At 44.4% G+C, this 19,396-nt stretch overlaps 2 protein-coding genes and 2 long non-coding RNA genes across 4 annotated transcripts in view; 3 read left to right on the forward strand and 1 right to left on the reverse strand.

Moving 5' to 3' along the window:
* Nucleotides 1-19,396, reverse strand: part of Cow (Proteoglycan Cow) — a 1,009,917-nt gene that overhangs the window by 423,637 nt on the left and 566,884 nt on the right. The window lies entirely within an intron of this gene.
* Nucleotides 1-19,396, forward strand: part of LOC143371251 (uncharacterized) — a 333,517-nt gene that overhangs the window by 73,828 nt on the left and 240,293 nt on the right. The gene's annotated exons all lie outside the window — the stretch shown is intronic.
* LOC143371253 (uncharacterized) overlaps nt 1-19,396 on the forward strand; it is a 137,986-nt gene that overhangs the window by 29,125 nt on the left and 89,465 nt on the right. The window lies entirely within an intron of this gene.
* LOC143371160 (uncharacterized) lies at nt 3,623-4,544 on the forward strand. Its single transcript, XM_076816109.1, has 2 exons — nt 3,623-4,285; nt 4,371-4,544. Exons 1-2 carry the CDS (start codon nt 3,659-3,661, stop codon nt 4,542-4,544), a joined length of 801 nt encoding a protein of 266 aa, XP_076672224.1. The 5' UTR covers nt 3,623-3,658.

Below are 19,396 nucleotides of genomic sequence, written 5' to 3' on the forward strand. Positions count from 1 at the left end.
AGGTTTGATTTAGGTAGTCGCGGGCTGAGTTGGAGAGGGAAGGGGGGCGCGGCAGGCCGATAGAAGATCGGATTGATATGCCGCCGCGCCCCAGTCATGTGTAAGTGGGAGGTGTTTCGGGGGGGGGACGAGTTCCTCCCCCCCCCTGCGGAGCAGCAGAACATCGCTGCTCCGTGAAGTGCGATCGAGTTCGTGGGGTGGATCGGGCGGCCGTTGTGATTCCCGGCCGCTCCGCGCATCTTTGTGCCTGCCGCGGCTCGGGAGCGTTTTCCCCGAGTTCCGTGGCAGTTGAGCGGCCGGTCAACGGCCTGCCTGTATTCGCCCCCGCCTGGCCGCGACCTTCGGTCGCGGCTCGGGTCGCAACTCGATCGCGGGGGTTGTGGGGTGGGGGTGCCGGGGGGCACCTCCCACCTTAGTAGCAGCAACCCCGTGGCGACGCGGACGCGTGGTCCGTCTCGCGTCGTCGGAGCTGTGCTGGGGGAGGAGTTAACTCCCCCAGGGAAGTCCCCGAGTCCTCGGGGAATCGGTGCGGAGTATGCACCAACATCATGCGCGTGAGGGGGGGGCAAGCGGACGAATCGCTAGTTTGCCCCCGCATCAAGTCCTCCTCCTCAGGCGCGCTACTCCGCACCCGAGGACGACCACCGTGGAGTTTTAGTGGGTGCAAGCCCCACATAACCCCGTCCCTCCCCCGGGGGGCGGGGTATCCGTTAGGGATTTCTCCACGGCAAAAAAAAAAAAGAAAAAAAAAAAAAAAAAAAAAGGTAGTCGCGGGCAATTGTGGCGTAGTGAGGTCCAGCCCCGTCTTGCTGATAGAACATGTTCCGTCGGATCTCATTTGGAATATGGTTCATGAGATCCGGCAGAACATGCTCTAAAAACACTTTATACGCTGGGCCGTCCATCCTGTCTGGCAGCATGTACGGCCCAACGATGTACTCGCCACAAATGCCGGCCCATACATTAATCGACCAACGGACTTGTGCTGCGCGTGTCCGAAGCGCTAGTGGATTCTCGTCGCTCCACAAATGCCGATTGTGGGAATTGAAGCACCCTTCCCGATTGAAGAGTGCTTCGTCCGTCCACAATATGTATTTGCAGAACGACGGATTCCGCTGCACTTCTCCCAACAGCCACACTGAATACTCAACCCGCTGGTCGCCATCCCCGGGGTGCAAATGTTGCACCCGTACATAGCTGTACGGATGCAACATGTTTTCCCTCAGAGTTCGGTGTACCGTCATTCTGCTGGCACTAGAAGAAAATGCAGAAACATCCATTATTAGATAACATTTGTTTTCCTCAATTAATAATTGCTGCAGTTATCTTGTACTGTGACTTACTCTAGGCGGCGGCTCAAGTCGCGCACGCTGAGGGTTGGATCATCATTTATGGCGTCCAACACGTTCTCTTCTACCGCAAGGTTCCGCGCGGCTCTGGGTCTACCCACGTTACTGCCTCGCGGCATCATCGACCCCGTCGAGTACAATCTTGACGCTAAACGTCGAATTGTACCCTCGCTGGGGTTTGGATGTGCGGGTATTCCCGTGCAAATGCACGCACGGTAGCACTTGCGTCCCCGTTGTTCCGGGCGTATACCCAGAACATCGCGTAATATTCTTGAGCGGAGAACATTTCTAGGACGAGATTGCTAGCTGACTGATAGGATTTTTTCAAGCAACTTCCTCTACCCCCAAGTAGTTTCTCTCGTTCCATTATGAGTTAACTCCCACCAGGACAAGAGGCTTTAGGTAAAAAGAAGCCAGCACATTTTCGAAACACACGTGCTTTGCAGAAGTGCAACGAACGAACCATCCTACACTTTCACAAAAGCCCGTGCTCCGTCCTTTTACTGCCAATGTACCCGTTGCTTCGAGATAGGCAGCAGACACCACGTGTTTCGGTTCGAAAGGGTCCGAAGAGAGGAGAAGCAGAAAGTTTTCGAGTGGCTATAAAGAAGAAAATGCATACCATTCCTGTTTCCGTTTTCCGATACCTCGAGTTCACGTCTGCTACGAGGCGTAACCAATTATGTCATAAATTGTCCAAAACTGTAGGAAACAGTTCTCTACCGCCGACTAGCAGGACAATACGGTCATAAACCGCGACCCTGGCGAAATGCTCTGGCCGATCAGCCTGATTAGTTTTAAATACGCCTCGCGGAGTGGCACAGGAAGAAAGGGGGTAACTCGCTGACTGCGCGTAGTCCCACCTGCTTCGTCCTTCCTTCCAATTAAGGGCAGGACCCTTATCTCTCGAGTATAAGCACGCGCTCGAATTTCAAAACAAAAGCACGCGTTGACGTATTCCGTGCGAGAAAAGGTGGGCATGAATTCCGATTGGTCGTAACCTAACCAATCTGCCCTGCATCCCTCTCAAACGACCACTGACTTGAAGAGGCCTTCTTCACAGCCATGTCTCCTCCATAAGACCCACCAGTATAAACACGCACTCGAATTTCAAAACAAAAGCACGCATCGACGTATGCCGTGCGAGAGAAGGTGGGCCTCAGGGAGGAGACATAGCTGTGAAGAAGGCCTCTTCAAGTCAGTGGTCGTTTGAGAGGGATGCAGGGCAGATTGGTTAGGTTACGACCAATCGGAATTCATGCCCACCTTTTCTCGCACGGAATACGTCAACGCGTGCTTTTGTTTTGAAATTCGAGCGCGTGCTTATACTCGTGAGATAAGGGTCCTGCCTTTAATTGGAAGGAAGGACGAAGCAGGTGGGACTACGCGCAGTCAGCGAGTTACCCCCTTTCTTCCTGTGCCACTCCGCGAGGCGTATTTAAAACTAATCAGGCTGATCGGCCAGAGCATTTCGCCAGGGTCGCGGTTTATGACCGTATTGTCCTGCTAGTCGGCGGTAGAGAACTGTTTCCTACAGTTTTGGACAATTTATGACATAATTGGTTACGCCTCGTAGCAGACGTGAACTCGAGGTATCGGAAAACGGAAACAGGAATGGTATGCATTTTCTTCGTTATAACCACTCGAAGACTTTCTGCTTCTCCCCTCTTCGGACCCTATCGAACCGAAACACGTGGTGTCTGCTGTCTATCTCGAAGCAACGGGTACATTGGCAGTAAAAGGACGGAGCACGGGCTTTTGTGAAAGTGTAGGATGGTTCGTTCGTTGCACTTCTGCAAAGCACGTGTGTTTCGAAAATGTGCTGGCTTCTTTTTACCTAAAGCCTCTTGTCCTGGTGGGAGTTAACTCATAATGGAACGAGAGAAACTACTTGGGGGTAGAGGAAGTTGCTTGAAAAAATCCTATCAGTCAGCTAGCAATCTCGTCCTAGAAATGTTCTCCGCTCAAGAATATTACGCGATGTTTTGGGTGTACGCCCGGAACAACGGGGACGCAAGTGCTACCGTGCGTGCATTTGCACGGGAATACCCGCACATCCAAACCCCCAGCGAGGGTACAATTCGACGTTTAGCGTCAAGATTGTACTCGACGGGGTCGATGATGCCGCGAGGCAGTAACGTGGGTAGACCCAGAGCCGCGCGGAACCTTGCGGTAGAAGAGAACGTGTTGGACGCCATAAATGATGATCCAACCCTCAGCGTGCGCGACTTGAGCCGCCGCCTAGAGTAAGTCACAGTACAAGATAACTGCAGCAATTATTAATTGAGGAAAACAAATGTTATCTAATAATGGATGTTTCTGCATTTTCTTCTAGTGCCAGCAGAATGACGGTACACCGAACTCTGAGGGAAAACATGTTGCATCCGTACAGCTATGTACGGGTGCAACATTTGCACCCCGGGGATGGCGACCAGCGGGTTGAGTATTCAGTGTGGCTGTTGGGAGAAGTGCAGCGGAATCCGTCGTTCTGCAAATACATATTGTGGACGGACGAAGCACTCTTCAATAGGGAAGGGTGCTTCAATTCCCACAATCGGCATTTGTGGAGCGACGAGAATCCACTAGCGCTTCGGACACGCGCAGCACAAGTCCGTTGGTCGATTAATGTATGGGCCGGCATTTGTGGCGAGTACATCGTTGGGCCGTACATGCTGCCAGACAGGATGGACGGCCCAGCGTATAAAGTGTTTTTAGAGCATGTTCTGCCGGATCTCATGAACCATATTCCAAATGAGATCCGACGGAACATGTTCTATCAGCAAGACGGGGCTGGACCTCACTACGCCACAATTGCCCGCGACTACCTAAATCAAACCTTCCAGGACAGGTGGATCGGCCGCGGCGGTCCTGTTGCGTGGCCCCCACGGTCACCGGATATGACCCCGCTGGATTTTTTCTTCTGGGGCTACCTGAAGGTAATTTCATTATTGCTGTTACTTTTTCTTATAAGTATTCTTTTTTTACTTACGTTTTGTATTTGTTGTACAACAATCATTTCAGGATGAGGTGTACCGTCAGCCAGTGGATACACTGGAAGACATAGTTGTTCGAATTCACGCTGCAGTAGCAAATATTACGCCGCAAACATTGCTGGCTGTCCAAAGGCAAGTGATTGTACGCGCTGAGGCGTGCATAGACGCTGAGGGTGGTCACATCGAGCAACTGCTCAAATAACAGTAATCGGCCCCTTTCGGGGCCACCAATTTTATAACGTAGGAACAACACGTTCCATGAAAAGTAAATTAAGTGATCAGTGTTAGTGGCCGTGCAGTGAAGCGAATATTCGGTACATTAACCCGGATGCACTTGACGTTGCGATCCTTACCTTCGGGTGGTTTTATACCTGCGATCAGCTGAGCAGTGGGCGCAACCCTACCATAAATCTTTTTGTCCACCGATGACCAGGATCGGCACAGTGACCTACTTAGTGACACAGGTTTCCGTAAAAGAAGGAAAGGAAGGAAAGGAATGCCCATAGGGGTGAGTGTTATTTAATTTATTAGTGATTATTAGGTGTAGAAATAAATTCTGTACGATTTTAGGGTTCAATAACAGTTTGATTTAAAAAAAAAAAAATAAAAACAACTCAATCATCGAAATAATTTCCATTATTGTTAATTACCTTTGGCAAATTTCTGATAGCTTACGAATATCACTGCGATAGAAATTCGGATGCTTTATACCGATTATGTAAATCCAGTCTGAAAGAATTTATTCATACACCTAATATTATTTTTTAAATTTAGTTATGTTGGCCGTGATTAAACTACGGATTTTTACCTCAATAACGAATTATGATCACTTGTCACACTTTTTTGTTACATTACCTTTTCGTTTATGCCTTATTTGAAAACGAAATTTGCGTATTTCTTATCCTCTCACTTCAAACAATTATTATTTAAGATTCCGCTTTAAAGTAAAACTGTGTAACGCGATTTCCTTCGGTGCATGCCGACTTGCTTGTTCATACCTTCGTAGTACAAGCGCAGCCGCCTGCCGCGTAGCCAACGCTACAACGGGAGCTCGGGCGGAAGGCGCGCGCTCTGATTGGTCGGGGGTTCTTGTTAATATCTCGTTAACGAAGCTTCGGACAATACTTTCGCTAAGGAAAAAGTTGTTTCAAATCACCCCCTGAGTCACCCCTTTCAAGGAACTCCGACAGTTTTGGGACACCCTGTATACTTCAGAGTTCACAATTTTCATACGAAATGTATATTTGTCCAACTCCTTGAGCTGTCATACAGCTCCAGACCATATACGACTTTGGATATTTTATTGTAAAATTCAAACAATCTTCACTAAATTTTTCATTTGGTGTTCTCCACACGAAGTGTCCTGTATCATCTCCTCCTCCGATGCATACACGCGATTCATCGCTGAAAACAACTTTACTCCAATCTTCTGTAGTCCAATGCGCATACTTCTTACACCATTCTAAACGTTTCTTTTTGTGTACCTTAGTGAGAAATGGCTTTGTCTTTGCTTTGCAGAAAGAATACCCCATTTTTTTCATTAATTTCGTGAGATGTGGCTCTTCTCAGTTTCTTTACGATCTGTCTTAATCGTCTGTCATCTCTTCTTGAAGTTGAGCGCGAACGTCCGCCTCTTTTGCGATTCACCACACTGCCCGTCTCGTTAAATTTTCCTTTTATTTTACTTACTGCACTTCGACTACAATTCAAAATTTCAGCTACTTTTTGCTGAGTATTAACTTCTTTCAATAATGCAATTATGCGTAGCTTTAAATCGTTAGATAAATGTTTGCGTGTCGACATGTTTTATTCATTCGATTTGCTTGTTTCCTGTCTCAAAAGAGTATTGAAAAGAGAATAATGAAATGAAAACCATGAAGTAACTAACTTATATGCATGTACAAATGTCAGAAAATACTAAGTAATATAAATACTGAAAAAACTATTGTTAATCTCTTTGCAAATTTATATTGTTCCATACCTTTTTCCAGAACATCGGTCCGTTCCATACTTATTTCCCAGACACATTTTGTTTCTTCCATATTTTGTATTATATAATAAACAAAATTCTTAATTATTTTTGGTGCTTTTACTTTAAAATAGACCAATTTAACATTACCACGCGTTTCATATATATACCGTTGCATATTATACATAAAAAATATTGGTGTTTCTCGTTAATTTCGTATTTTTGCGTTTGGTTCCAAACTTATTGCCAGGGGTTGTATATCCTTTTCTTGCTTCCCGTACGTATTTCCCCCTCCTTCATTCCTACATCTGAACCGTGCGAGTATGCTTTACTCTTTTTCTCCGTAGTTTCTGTTTAGGTAATTTGCTCTTTGGTTCTCCCTGATTTCTGTGTAATGTGCGTTGTATTCACTTCATAGTATTCTGTCGTATTGCCGTTGAACCTTTTTACGTTCGGAATGTAAAATTTTTCTTTTTGGTCAGGGTATGCATCAACAACGCTTAGCGTTATGGGAAATCCCTCGTTGATCATATTCCTGCCTACTGGTTAATAATATTTTTGAAAGAACAAGAACCCTTTCTTGGAGCGTCGTCGCCTCGACGCATTGCCGTCCCGCTACACAAATAAAGCGGTGCTGACACAGCGGCGTTCTCACCAGATAGTCGTGTTCGAAAGGACCAGTGGTTCTCCTGTTGTGGCGAATCCGTTCTGTGTAAGCGGCAGGGGGACGTTTCAACAATGCCTTGCAGCATTGTGGGAGAACCCTCGTTGAGAACACCTCTGACCGTCGCGTTAAACATTGTAACATAATCAGTAACGGCTACAGCAGGAAAGTGCAGACTGGATCACTTCTTAGAAGATTGGTGGAATTGTATACCCTACATCCGGTGCAGGAAATCGCGCCTTCTCACGATTTTGTCGCACGTGTCGGAACACGTGTGGACTATTAATTAATTAGAAATTGTTCTTTAGATTAGACACCTATCACAATTTCTGACAGTCAACCGACTGTGGGATTCCCCTAGTCAAAAATTGTGTATATAAATCTATAAATGATGAGAAAAGTCTGTCAGCGCGTGTGGAATTGTATGGTTTTCGAGATGTGGAATTGTATGGTTTTCGAGATGTGGAATTGTATGGTTTCCGAGGTGTCATGGTTCCTATGCGTACGAATGTTCCGTAAAAACCGATTATGTATCTGTATCGGGAGTCTGATAGATGAAACATGAAAACGTGAACACACACACACTACCTCTTAAGTAGAGGGGCCCATGGTAGCGCGGCCGAGCGATAAAATGCAGCGTAAGCATTTTCGGCGCGGACTCACTCTGACCGCTGCTGAGAGCGTGAAGCTGCGACACTCTGTGGCGGTAAATCGTGAGGTGTGTGTCATTGGATCCGCGAAGTGATATAGAGATAGAGTTCTCCGGTCTACTGTGTCACTGCGTGAAAGACTCAACTTTGCCAAACAACTTATTGTATCAACTTTGAAACATACGTTTTATTAACTTACAAAATAATTTATTCTGTTAAACGATTTATTATAAATTCTCATTGCATTTGCTCAGTTAAATTTAGTATTATTTCAGTTTCATTTTATAATTCAACTCGTGTCTATTCCATCTTATAATCAAGTGTGTACGTGTTTGCGTCTCATCCTTCTTTCTCATTCAGGTTTATCAGCGACTCAGAAGTATCCAAACTCCAAACAGGAAATTCAAATCATATTGTCATTTATATTATTGTGACTGTCTGGTGAGTTGCACCTATTATCACTTTATTTGACACTGTTATATTTAATGCGTATTCAACGATAATTTCTGACAGTCAATCAACTGTGGGATTCCCCTAGTCAGGAATTGTTGACCAATTTTACGAGTACCTGTTTTGTAAAATGATTGATTGATCTTTTCCATATTTTATTTTATGTTCTCTTGCTTCCATCCACTATTCAACATTAAAGCTTTATTTATCATTAAATTCTACTCGTTAATTACCTATCTGATTCCATTGAAAAGACCCGTATGGGACTAGAGCACCAACGATCCCAAAATCTACCCCTCATCCTTCTGATAAGGTATTATTAAAAATTAAGAGAATTGACTGTTATGAGTGCGGCGAGCCTCCTTGCTTTTTATTTACTCAATACAGCACTTTCTGATAATCTAAAGACTGTGGGATACCCATAATCGAAATTTGCGTGTACAAATGTGCCGCTCGAACACTAAAGCCCGCAGCACGTAACAACCTGCTCTGCCCTGTGTCTTTGCGCTAGTTCCTCAGCAGACAGTTTTCCTCCCCTTCTTTCTATTTCCATTTGTTGGATATCCATCATTTTTTGCCTAGAGTATGAGTCTCTCATTTCCTCCCATTTCGACTTTTTCTCTTCTTGCTTCGCGCCTATTTCCCTCTAACATTCTTGTACTATCTTATTCTTGTTGATTCAATTCGTGTTCTTATATTTTACTGCCCTTTTCATCGCTTCTATCCTTACTTTGTCCGTTTTTGATTCCTCCAAAATTAGATATGCTGGTGTATTTAAGCCTAAACCTAAAGTCCACCTTATATATTTCTCTTGTTTTCTCTACATTTTCTGCTTCGATCCATCTCCAAATTTCTGACGCGTACACCAAGACATTTTTAACTATCTTCTCCCATTCTTCTCTCTTTTTTTATTTTCTCCTCCTGTATGTAAAATCAGAATATTTTATTTTTCTGAGTTCCGTTGCAACCCTTTCCCTTCAATGTATTTTCCGAATCTTCTTCTCATATCATTAAGATCCTTTGGTTCATTTGATAGTAACGCTATATCGTCCTATTCAAAATGTCGGCAATTGTAATGCACCTTCATCAGTACCGACCAGCTGTTTGTAACGACCCGATCGTGACGCTAGCGTCACCGCCGCTGATCCCCCTTTCTATCCTCTCTCGATCCATGTCTGTTCGCTGTATTTCGGATCTCTCTCTGCTTCCTCGAATCCTTCTTTCCATGACCTCTCCTTTTCGAACCTCAATCCCGTAGCAACCGCCGAGCGACACGAAATAAATTACCATCTAGGTATTACAATCATTTTCGAATTTATTCAAACCGTTCCATCCAATCTGTAATATTTAATGGTCCTTCGAGCGGGATTAACGCGCGTTAAGCACGGAAGGTTCAGTTACTGGTGAGAAAAGTGAGCAGTGAACAGTCTCAATTGCCATCGTCCCAGAGCGCAATAGCTCGCGATTCAACCATGAAGACCTTTAACTCTCTTACCGAAATCCAAAACGATTTGTACGGTTATATTTGGCGAACCGTGACGAACCTCAAGAAGCTCGGCATCGAAAAGAAAAGTCGTGTATTAACACTTTCGAAAAAACTGAGTGAAATTTCAAACTCAGCACGACGAACTTGCATTGGTGAGTACCGACGTGAACGGCCAGCATCCGCACTTCAAGGAAGATCGGTATTCTCCATGTGAGGAGGCATACCACGATCAAATGGCCACGCTCACGCAAGAATTGAGCTCCATAAGTGATACACCATCGGAAAGATGGAAAGGTATCATCGCTCCTACAGCACACTTTATTGCAGGAACGTTGCAGAACCGTTGCTGCACATTACAATGTTGCAGGTGCCGAAAATCGATCTGCCGCGATTCTCTGAGTTGTACTGTGACGCTCCACTAATTTTCGCGAGTCTTAATTAGAGTCTTTCCCACAAACCACTCCACGATTGCGCCACTATTCCTAGAAACACAACTCTTACCCCTCCCCAATCACTAGGCCATCCAGAAGATGTACCTTAGCGGTCCCCATCTCATGTTGATCAAGTATGAAATCCGTTCCTCTTCGCCCTACGAGGCACGATCTCTTCCCTCGCACCTGAATTTTAAACAAGCCCTTCGTCCCAAAAAACGCCTCCTCAATCACGAGCACGACTCTCTCCCCAAAACCTCACTTAAATCGAGACCACGTCTCACCCCCTCTCTAAACCCCAACAAATCAAAGCCACTTTTACCCCTTCCCAACCAATACACCCAAAACCTATCAATTGGATTGAGTACCCTTTTCGGAGCCCCAAATAAGGATCGCCGATATTCCAAATGCGATGCATATTTTGCACATGACTCACGTTACATTCCGCGCATACGACGTCGACCTGTTTTCCGAATGTCCTATCATTCGAAAAGCATACTTATTTCCTCCTATGATTAGATACGTTCTATCTACTTATATACTATTACTGCACGGAAATAAGGCTCCTGGCAGAGAAGAGAAAGAAGCTTCCTGGAAAGAAGGCCCCGCTAGCTCCGCCTGAACTTCCGTCTGTGTACATTGTAGTAAGTAGATGTGGCCGATTCCGTCAATATAAAAAATACGTGTGCTCTGTCTTTATGAGTGTGAACCAATCGGTGAAAAAAACCAATCGTCATAGCGGCGGTCTGCACCGCCTGCCAGGAGCCTTCTTTCCGCACAGTAATAGTACATATGTACGTTTCTTTTGCTTGGAGAAATCTTCGAAAGACACCCCGACGTCTCCAAGGGAGGCACCAGGATTAGAATGTTCTAATTTTCCCAAAATACTATTTTCATGTAATTTTGCTCACGCCCTTAGTTCTATTCATCTACGTGATCTGTATGCCAAATTTTAGACAAATCGAATAATATTTAGGGATTGCAGATTTTTATCAGTAAGGTAGAGTGGGGGCAGTAACACTTTGATTTTGGAATAAGATTACGCAGGAACTATTACATTTACAACAGACACTCTTATACAGAAGTGTTACTAACTTATCTGACATCATTGAGTCGCAACAGATCCACTGTAAATCAAGTAATATCCAAGTTATTAATAAAAAATGAGAAGAGGAATTTTGTAGCCCTAACGTTACACTGTAAAGTGTTACAACCGTCTCTGCCCCGGGTCGGTTGTAACACTGCATGAAATCGATAGTAACATAAATTTAACTGTAGAAAATTGAGTAGTAGTTTAAAAGTAAAATTTATAAACAAGTATGCGGTGTCGTAATTGTGGCAGAAATAAAAAACGTTTCCGCGGGTCCATTCTTCATGTACAATGCATTGCACTGATTTTTCATTTGATTTACTTGTGCCATGCTACAGGATTCTATGCAAGCAAGACAATATTGTTCGCCTTCTTTGCCACTATTCGGTTCTGTTGCGGTACAACCGACTCCGAGTGCCGATGTTACAATGGTCCCCGACCAGGCTTTTAAACTCAAGTTATAAATTTTGATTAACGCGACACTTATAAGTGATAAATAACAATCAGTATTACTTTTAAAATGGCCAGATTAAATATTAAAAGAAAGAAACAACACATACTTGCAAGGGGGATATTTATATTACAATTTTAAATCAGTAAGAAAAAGTTACTTCACAGTATCGAAAAGTTATTTTCTTCACTATATACGTCTGTTGTGTATTTATATTATTAAGACATTGATGTGTGTATTCCAAATATCTTTCTTCATCATATATTCAAAATTTGTGTTAATATCTATCATATGTTTTGAGATATTTATCGTGTTACAATAGCCTCCCAGTCTACCCTACGGAAAGGGACTACAGGGTGTCCCAAAAATGTCGGAGTTCCTTGAAAGGGGTGACTCAGGGGGTGATTTGAAACAACTTTTTCCTTAGCGAAAATATTGCCCGAAGCTTCGTTAACGAGATATTAACAAAAACCCCCGACTAATCAGAGCGCGTGCCTTCCGCCCGCGCTCCCGTTGTAGCGTTGGCTACGCGGTAGGCGGCTGCGCTTGTACTACGAAGGTACGAACAAGCAAGTCGGCATGCATCGAAGGAAACCGCGTTACACAGTTTTTTTTAAAAGCAGAATCTTAAATAATAATTGTTTGAAGTGAGAGGACAAGAAATACGCAAATTTCGTTTCCAAATAAGGCATAAACGAAAAGGTAATGTAACAAAAAATGTACGACAAGTGATCATAATTCGTTATTGAGGTAAAAATCCGTAGTTTAATCACGGCCAACATAACTAAATTTAAAAAATAATATTAGGTGTATGAATAAATTCTTTCTGACAGGATTTACTTAATCGGTATAAAGCAACCGAATTTTTATCGCAGTGATATTCGTAAGCTACCAGAAAAATGGTAAAAGGTAATTAACAATAATGGAAATTATTTCGATGATTGAGTTGTTTTCATATTTTTTAAATCAAACTGTTATTGAACCCTAAAATCGAACAGAATTTATTTCTACACCTAATAATCACTAATAAATTAAATAACACTCACCCCTACGGGCATTCCTTTCCTTCCTTTCCTTCCTTTTCGGAAACCTGTGTCACTAAGTAGGTCACTGTGCCGATTCTGGTCATCGGTGGACGAAAATATTTATGGTAGAGTTGCGCCCACTGCTCAGCTGATCGCAGGTATACGACACCACCCGAAGGTAAGGATCGCAACGTCAAGTGCATCCGGGTTAATGTACCGAATAATTCACTTCACTGTTGGGCCACTAACACTGATCACTTAATTTACTTTTCATGGAACGTGTTGTTCCAACGTTATAAAATTCGTGGCCCCGAAAGGGGCCGGTTACTGTTAGTGGAGCAGTTGCTCGTTGTGACCACCCTCAGCGTCTATGCACGCCTTGCGGTATCATTGATTCCGTTAAGAATAATGTTGACGCCAAACGCCGAATCGTACTCTCGCTGGGGGTTTGGATGTGCGGTTATTCCCGTGCAAACGCTCGCACAGTAGCACTTGCGTCCCCGTTGTTCCGGGCGTACACCCAGAACATCGCGTAACATTCTTGAGCGGAGAACATTTCTGGGACGAGATTGCTAGCTGACTGACAGGATTTTTTCCAAGCAACTTCCTCTACTCCCAAGTAGTTTCTCTCGTTCCATTACGAGTTAACTCCCATCAGGCCAAGAGGCTTGAGGTAAAAAAAGCCAGCACATTTTCGAAACACAAGTTCTTTGCAGATGTGCAACGAACGACCCATCCTACACTTTCACCTGATTCCGCGCTCCATCCTTTCACTGCCAATGTACCCGTTGCTTCGAGATAGACAGCAGACACCACGTGTTTGGGTTCAAAAGGGCGCGAAGAGAAGAGAAACAGAAAGTCTTCGAGATGCTATAAAGAAGAAAAGGCATACCAACCCTGTTTCCGTTTTCCAATACCCTGAGATCACGTCAGCTACGAGGCGGAACCAGCTAAGTCATAAATTACCCAAAACAAATCGTTCTCTACCGCCGACTCGAAGGACAATACGGTCACAAACCGCGACCCTTGCGAAATACTTTGGCCCATCAAACTGATTAATTTTAAATACGTCTCGCGGAGAGACACAGGAAGAAAGGGGGTAAGTCGTTTACTGCGTGTAGTCCCACCTGCTTCGTCCTTCCTTCCAATTAAAGGCAGGTCCCTTATCTCTCGAGTATAATCACGCGCTCGAATTTCAAAACAACAGCACGCGTTGACGTATTCCGTGCGAGAAAAGGTGGGCATGAAGTCCGATTGGTCGTAACCTAAAAAAATCTGCCCTGCATCCCTCCCAAACGGCCACTGTTTTGAAGAGGCCCTCTTCACAGCAAATATCCCCTCCCTGATGCCCAACTTCTCTCGCACGGAATACGTCGACGCGTGCTTATGTTTTGAAATTCAAGCGCGTGTTTATACTGGTGGGCCTTGGGGAGGAGACATGGCTGAGAAGAAGCCTCTCTTCAAAAGAGTGGCCGTTTGGGAGAGATGCAGGGCAGATTGGTTAGGTTACGACCAATCGGAATTCATGCCCACCTTTTCTCGCACGGAATACGTCAATGCGTGCTTTTGTTTGGTAATTTTAGCACGTGCTTATACTCGAGAGATAAGGGATCGGTCTTTAATTTGAAGGAAACACGAAGCAGGCGGGACTACACGCAGTAAACGAGTTACCCCCTTTCTTCCTGTATCTCTCCGCGAGGCGTATTGATGTTGGATATTACTTTTTAATTGCTAGTTCCCAAAAATTAATCAGGCTGGTCGGCCAAAGGATTTCGCCAGGGTCGCGGTTTGTGACCGTACTGTCCTGCGAGTCGGCGGTAGAGAACGATTTGTTTTGGGTAATTTATGACTAAGCTGGTTCCGCCTCGTAGCTGACGTGAACTCAGGATATTGGAAAACGGAAACAGGGTTGGTATGCCTTTTCTTCTTTATAGCAACTCGAAGACTTTCTGTTTCTCTTCTCTCCGGGCACTTTTGAACCGAAACACGTGGTGTCTGCTGTCTATCTCGAAGCAACGGGTATATTGGCATAAAATGGACGGAGCGCGGACTTATGTGAAAGTGTAGGATGGGTCGTTCGTTGCACTTCTGCAAAGCACGTGTGTTTCGAAAATGTGCTGGCTTCTTTTTACCTAAAGCCTCTTGTTCTGGTGGGAGTTAACTCATTATGGAACGAGAGAAACTAGTTGGGGGTAGAGGAAGTTGCTTGGAAAAAATCCTGTCAGTCAGCTAGCAATCTCGTCCCAGAAATGTTCTCCGCTCAAGAATGTTACGCGATGTTCTGGGTGTACGCCCGGAACAACGGGGACGCAAGTGCTACTGTGCGAGCGTTTGCACGGGAATAACCGCACATCCAAACCCCCAGCGAGGATACGATTCGGCGTTTGGCGTGAAGATCATTCTCAACGGAGTCAATGATGCTGCAAGGCGTGCATAGACGCTGAGGGTGGTCACATCGAGCAACTGCTCAACTAACAGTAACCGGCCCCTTTCGGGGCCACGAATTTTATAACGTTGGAACAACACGTTCCGTGAAAAGTAAATTAAGTGATCAGTGTTAGTGGCCCTACAGTGAAGTGAATTATTCGGTACATTAACCCGGATGCACTTGACGTTGCGATCCTTACCTTCGGGTGGTGTCGTATACCTGCGATCAGCTGAGCAGTGGGCGCAACTCTACCATAAATATTTTCGTCCACCGATGACCAGGATCGGCACAGTGACCTACTTAGTGACACAGGTTTCCGAAAAGGAAGGAAAGGAATGCCCGTAGGGGTGAGTGTTATTTAATTTATTAGTGATTATTAGGTGTAGAAATAAATTCTGTTCGATTTTAGGGTTCAATAACAGTTTGATTTAAAAAATATGAAAACAACTCAATCATCGAAATAATTTCCATTATTGTTAATTACCTTTTGCCAATTTTCTGGTAGCTTACGAATATCACTGCGATAGAAATTCGGTTGCTTTATACCGATTATGTAAATCCAGTATGAAAGAATTTATTCATACACCTAATATTATTTTTCAAATTTAGTTATGTTTACCGTGATTAAACTACGGATTTTTACCTCAATAACGAATTACGATCACTTGTCATACATTTTTTGTTACATTACCTTTTCGTTTATGCCTTACTTGAAAACGAAATTTGCTTATTTCTTGTCCTCTCACTTCAAACAATTATTATTTAAGATTCCGCTTTAAAATAAAACTGTGTAACGCGATTTCCTTCGGTGCATGCCGACTTGCTTGTTCATACCTTCGTAGTACAAGCGCAGCCGCCTGCCGCGTAGCCAACGCTACAACGGGAGCTCTGGCGGAAGGCGCGCGCTCTGATTGGTCGGGGGTTTTTGTTAATATCTCGTTAACGAAGCTTCGGACAATATTTTCGCTAAGGAAAAAGTTGTTTCAAATCACCCCCTGAGTCACCCCTTTCAAGGAACTCCGACAATTTTGGGACACCCTGTATTGGTTTTATACCAGTCGCGAGAATTTTACTAGTGTTGTTTGCCCTAGATGTAAGAATTCCATGTTAGAAACGCGCCGTATGATCGGTGATATGAATTTATTATTCCCCTCTTCTTTATATGGAGTGGGGATATACTGTCCACCTGACTACACGCGTTCTTATCGCTCCTGTCATCTGATTTACGCAGATATTCGGCCTTTTTGTGCCTCCGATAGCGATTTCAGTGCCTATGGTTTTGTCGTCTCTTTCGCGCAGCTGCTTTTCTGAAACTTTTGGTTTGTACTTCTACGAACGCAAGGTCTTTCCGTGTATACAATCACACCCACTGACTCAAAGCAAGAGTGTCACCTGCTAACATACTCTACGTACTACGTCTCTCTCTCTCTCTCTCTGCATTACCAACATGCCTGTCTGTACGGCATGTGCTAAATTTCTTCCAAAATCCAATATATGCAGTAGTTGTGGTCTAAGCAATAACCCCACAACTGCATCTGTGCCTTGGGTATCAACCTGCGTTACACCGCCTACTATGCTTAGTCAAGCTGACAAAATTGCTACGGATTGTGGAAATATGACTTCAATACTTAATGAGGTGCGATCAGAGCTTAACTCAATAGGTGAAATTAAACAAAAGCTCGCCAGTCTTGATAATATCACTTCCGCCCTTGATCAATGTCTGCTCTGTATGGAGAACCTCCGCTCTTCGGTGCTTGACTTTACTCTTCGGGTTGACGGTATTTCTTTGGCGCAACAACAACTGGCTATCTGCTGTGATAATATTGAGGCTTGCTTAGCTGACGCAACTAACATCACATCAACACCATCTACTGTAAATTTTCCGGAGGCAGTAGTCTCCTCCATCTCTAAGCGCATTGACCGGTTCGAAAAGCATAGCAGGGACTTCGAACTGGCGATTTCGGGCCTCCCGAACTTTGCTAATGACTCCATGTTGGAAGTAATTTCTAATATCGCTACTGCTTTAAACGCCTCCTTCTCTAACTCGGACATCGCAACGGCCTTTCGGATCAAGAGTAAGAACGCCCAGTCCAAAATTCTTATACTCCGGTTCACATCGGTGCTCACACGCGACGCATGGCTCGCCAAAAAGAAAATCAAGAGGAATCTTCTCGCCTCCGATATAAATTCATCTTGGCCGACCAACTTCATCTATGTCAACGAATGATCCACGGCTGATGAACGACGAATATTAACGGAGGCAAAGCGATTTGCAGCCGTCCATCACTTTCAATTTGTATGGATGAAAAGGGGTATCACATACCTAAGGAAGGATGCAAATTCGAAAAATACCCGTTACCTGGAGCTGGGAAATAACATCAATAACCGTCTTGTACCTCAACCTCTTGCACATCGCCGGACCATAGATGCTGCCCCGCTTCTTCCTATGGACAATCGAATGGATTGACGGCCCCAGGCCCCGGTGATAAATAGTCAATAATTACACTCTGTCATCCCTTAATTCCACCGTCGTGGCTTCCTGTTCTTTAGGAGCTGCTGCCCCCGCTTCTTTAAGGGGTCATGCTCAGTCAGGAGGCCGAAAAAGGGTGGTCTTTAGAAAATTTTTACTCAAGAGCTATAACATATTTCTCAAAAAATCTTTTTTCCCTTTAAGGATTGCATCTAGTGCCGTGCATCGTAATTTTTTTATTTAAAAATAATTATCAATAACTAAGTTATTATCCATCACTCGAAGGCTTTCTAAAAAAAGGCTTCTGCGGTGACCACTGCTGCTCGAAAGTCGGTCATCTAAAATAAAAAAATTAAAAGAATTTACTTATTATATTATATTATTTAGTTTTTGAACGAAGGATTTTTCAAAATCTTGATTTGGGAAAAAATGGCTGATGTTTAAAGTAAAAGTTTCAATTTTTATCATAAATCGTGCCTGATTTCGTCAATTAAAGGAAAACATCGGATAAAAGAATCCTTCGTTCAAATACTAGATAATATAATATAATAAGTAAATCCCTTTGAATTTTTTATTTTAGATGATCGACTTTCGAGCAGCAGTGGTCACCGCATGAGCCTTTTTTTAGAGAACCTTCGAGTGATGGACAATAATATAGTTATTAACAAATATTTTTAAATAAAAAAATTACGATACACGGTACTAGATGCAATCCTTAAAAGGAAAAAAGATTTTTTGAGATATGTGTTATAGCTTTTGAGTAAAAAATTTCCATAGACCACCAGTTTTTTCGGCGTCCTGACTGAGCATGACCCCTTAATTTGTAACCTTGTTTCTACTTCTGTTGCTTCCGATAATAATGTTCAACGCCGCTTATCCTCATCTTCTCATTTTGCCGGATTCGTATTATTGTGATAATCGGTTGGAGGTACTTGGGATCAACATTATTATATCCCACACCCGACTGGCTGTCTTTGTTGTTTACAAGCCCTCGTCATGTACGCCGGATGTTTTAATCCCTTTTGAATCATTTTTACATGACTTCACTCTTGCCTCTAATTTTACTATCAATAAGGAATCCGGTCTCCGCGTCCTGAACACCGCCGACACGCTTAACGCGCTGGTACAGGAGCTGCTTCTTCGGAACAGCTTTCTGGAAGGCCAGCTCGCCGCAGTACGCAGCGACATGATAAGGACGCAAGCAACTGCACAAAGCGTGGCACAGGAGCCGCGGAGGGTCGTCCAGCGGCTAAAAGTGGCATCCTCACCGGCGAACATCGGCCCGTATGCCCAGGCAATCAAAATTACCAGCCCTCGTATTTCCCCAGATGCGGTGGTGCCCCCACGAAATATCGTTCACATATTCCCGCTGAAGGGCAAGGAGAAAAGCAGCGAAGCTACCAAGTCAGATGTACTCTCCTTGGTGAAACCCATGAAATCGAAGATCCGCGTAAAGTCGATACGGCGCATCCACTCCGGTGGCATAGTCGTCGAGACCGAGCGTAAAGAGGATCTCTCTCTGCTTTCACGGGGAATAGCAAATTCAAGGAAGCAGGTATCTTCGCCACCCTGCCGACTAAACGGAACCCTACACTGATAGTGTACGACGTTCCCCGGTCGATGACTAGGGAAGAGGTTCATTCCAGTATTAGGAAACAGAACCTTGAGATGACCAAGAAGGAATCTGAGTCCTGCCTAAAGGTCCGGTTTCAAACTGGAACCAAGAGCAAGAACTCTGCCAACTGGGTCATCGAGGTCAGTCCACAGGTTCGCCTGCGGCTGATCTTGAACTCTGAAGGCCGTGTCTACGTGGAATGGGCGTCCTGTAGGGTCCAGGACTACATCACCGTGATGCGGTGCTTCAAGTGTTAGGCGTTTGGCCACATGGCCAAATACTGCCGATCAGACGAGGTCTGCGGTCACTGCTCCGAAAAGGGGCA

The sequence above is a fragment of the Andrena cerasifolii genome, chromosome 7 (genome assembly GCF_050908995.1).
Source record: "Andrena cerasifolii isolate SP2316 chromosome 7, iyAndCera1_principal, whole genome shotgun sequence".
Lineage (NCBI taxonomy): Eukaryota > Metazoa > Arthropoda > Insecta > Hymenoptera > Andrenidae > Andrena > Andrena cerasifolii.

What these genes read in the sequence shown, in the direction of transcription:
- LOC143371160 (XM_076816109.1), top strand. Translation starts at nt 3,659, where the DNA reads ATGGATGTTTCTGCATTTTCTTCTAGTGCCAGCAGAATGACGGTACAC. An exon ending in TCTTCTGGGGCTACCTGAAG is followed by an intron (nt 4,286 to 4,370) that starts GTAATTTCATTA and finishes CAATCATTTCAG; the next exon opens with GATGAGGTGTACCGTCAGCC.